This window comes from Protobothrops mucrosquamatus, unplaced genomic scaffold (assembly GCF_001527695.2).
Source record: "Protobothrops mucrosquamatus isolate PMUCROS unplaced genomic scaffold, P.Mucros_1.0 scaffold15950, whole genome shotgun sequence".
Classification (NCBI taxonomy): domain Eukaryota; kingdom Metazoa; phylum Chordata; class Lepidosauria; order Squamata; family Viperidae; genus Protobothrops; species Protobothrops mucrosquamatus.
This window is the reverse complement of record NW_015401715.1, coordinates 1-2,313: the sequence shown is the minus strand read 5'-3', so window position 1 is coordinate 2,313 and position 2,313 is coordinate 1. Positions and strand designations below refer to the sequence as shown.

The 2,313-nt window shown below is 51.2% G+C and overlaps 1 protein-coding gene across 1 annotated transcript; it reads right to left on the bottom strand.

Annotated features, from left to right (window-relative positions):
• Positions 1 to 607: 607 nt before the first annotated feature.
• LOC107301720 (hydroxysteroid 11-beta-dehydrogenase 1-like protein A) lies at positions 608 to 2,105 on the bottom strand (the record flags this gene model as incomplete). The annotated part of the gene is made up of 2 exons (XM_015830907.1): positions 608 to 793; positions 1,994 to 2,105. Coding segments are annotated over 2 exons (298 nt in total), but the record flags the coding sequence as incomplete, so codon positions are not given.
• Between the last annotated feature and the right edge of the window lie 208 nt (positions 2,106 to 2,313).

Below are 2,313 nucleotides of genomic sequence, written 5' to 3'. Positions count from 1 at the left end.
CTGCCATGACCACTGCAGCCACACCCACCCGGCACTCGGTGATAAATAAGTGGGTTTTTGTTTGCAGTTTGGGCACTGGGTCTCTAAAAGGTTCGCCATCACTGATAATAGGTAGTCCTTGACACAGGACCATAATGGAGCCTGCCCATCAGGCTCAATTTTGCAACCTTTTTCGCAGCAGTCATTAAGCAAAACACTGTAGTCGTTTAGGGAACCGATGGTTTCGCTTCTCATCCAAAAGAAGCTTCTTCAGCTCAGGCTTCAAGAGCTGAAGAAGCTTCTCATCTTCAAAGAAAAAGAAGAAAGTCCGGCTGCCTCGTGAAAAAGCATCTTTGGGATACGGAGTGGATGAGATCTTCAGGAAGAAAGAGACCCAGACATTTGGAGAAGAATAGACAATGAATGAAGGGGGGTATAGAAGGAACACAAGGAAGGACGGGGTGCAAGAAGAGAAAGGGATGAGGAATTGGAGCAGCTGGTGCAGGGAAGCAAATTGTCGTCAGACTGAGAACTGGTAGGATCACGTGCAGGAGATCTGTCAGCATGAATGAATGCCCCCACTGCGGGATCCACCCGTGTGCCAGCCTGTGAGGATTACGGTGCCTACCACTCGTGGAGGAGATGACCACGATGTTCCCCTTAGATTCCAGCAATAGGTCCATGGCAGAGATGGTTAACTGGACGTAGCTGAAGAAGTTCAGATTCATGGACGTGATCACCGACTCCATTGATCCTTTGAAGGGACCAAATGAGGTTCCGCCAACGTGGTTCAGAACCAACTGGTCGAGACCTCCTGGGGGAGAAAAGGACAGGGAGGCATTTAGTGCCCAAACACACAAAAAGCAAATCACAAAAAGCAAACTGATCTTTTTCTGGTGCTGGCTTGCTGCCCCCCCGAGGGGGTCTTCCAGCACAGAGCCCCCGGGCAGGGCAGCTGGGCACGCAGAGAGCTGCAAAGGGGCTCGATCCTGACATCACAGGTCAGCAGGAGCTCCAGCCTGGAGGAAGCCTAGTACGGGCAAAGGTCGGTCAGCCAGGCCAGCACAGGGCAAGGCATTGGGTCTTAAAGCCTCTGTAGGGCCAGGAGCCAAAATGGTCGATCCTCTAGAACAGGAAAGCTGCCCCTCACCCCTAAAGCTGCCCCCCCATTGCTGGCCATCCTTGCTTTTCCTACTCACTTTATTGTGTTATTAAATACAGCCATTTGGAATGCAAGGAGCCCTGATGGCCCAGTGGTCAGAATGCAGCATTGCAGGCAAACTCTGCCCACTGCCAGGAGTTTGATCCTGACCGGCTCAAGATTGACTCAGCCTTCCATCCTTCTGAAGTCGGTAAAATGAGGACCCAGGTTATTGGGGGGCAATATGCAAATCATGCTGACAGTGCTGCGAAGGACTATGGGGCAGTATATAAGGAAGGGCTATTGCTATTGAGCAGGGGGTTGGACTAGAAGACCTCCAAGGCCCCTTCCAACCCGTCTGTTATTCTATTATTCATATTGCCCAATATCGGTGGCCAACTCTGGATTCCAAGGGCCACATGTGATGCAGAGCACATGAAGCCCTTCTGACAAACACTTGAGACCAAACGTGTCTGTGTGCACGGCCCCGAAGCCCTGAAAAAGTGTCCCCAACAGGAGCACCACAAACATTTGAATTGCTCGTTGCCTTTCAAAGATGTTGCCCCTTTGCTGCATGGATTCTCATTCTGGAGGAGTCATGGAAATAGGAACTCTCCGGGCGCTCTTCTCCATGCAGGAAAGGAGGGTACAGCAAAGTCCAGGGATGGGGGAAAGGAGGACTTCTATAGGGAGGAATGGATGGGAAGGGCAGGGCAGGGAGACCCCTAAGTTCACTGGGTGGCTGGGATAGGTAAGGGAAGCTGAATACAGCCTTACACACAGAACATCCAATTCCTCAATCTCTCTTCCCCCCCCCCCCCCCGCAGGAGGCACAAGGGTTGGTCCTGGATGAATGCAAAATGTCATCTTTACCCAACTGGGCTTTGGTTTCTTCAACAACCACCTGGGCAGCAGTCAGATTGCTCATGTCCGCAACCACGTAGTGGGCAGAACTGGCACCCAGCTTTTGGCACTTCTGCACCACCTGGAAGGGGAAAAAAAAAGAGGGCAAAGGAATGAAAAGGACTCACAAGAACCAAGGTGTGTCCGCAGTATGTGGTCAAAAAAGGTCTCCAAAGTATCTGAGGGCAGGACAAGAAGCAACGGATGGAAACTCATCAAGGAGAGGACCAACCTAGAACTAAGGAGGAATTTCCTGACAGCGAGAACAATTAACAATTAAGTGGAACTGC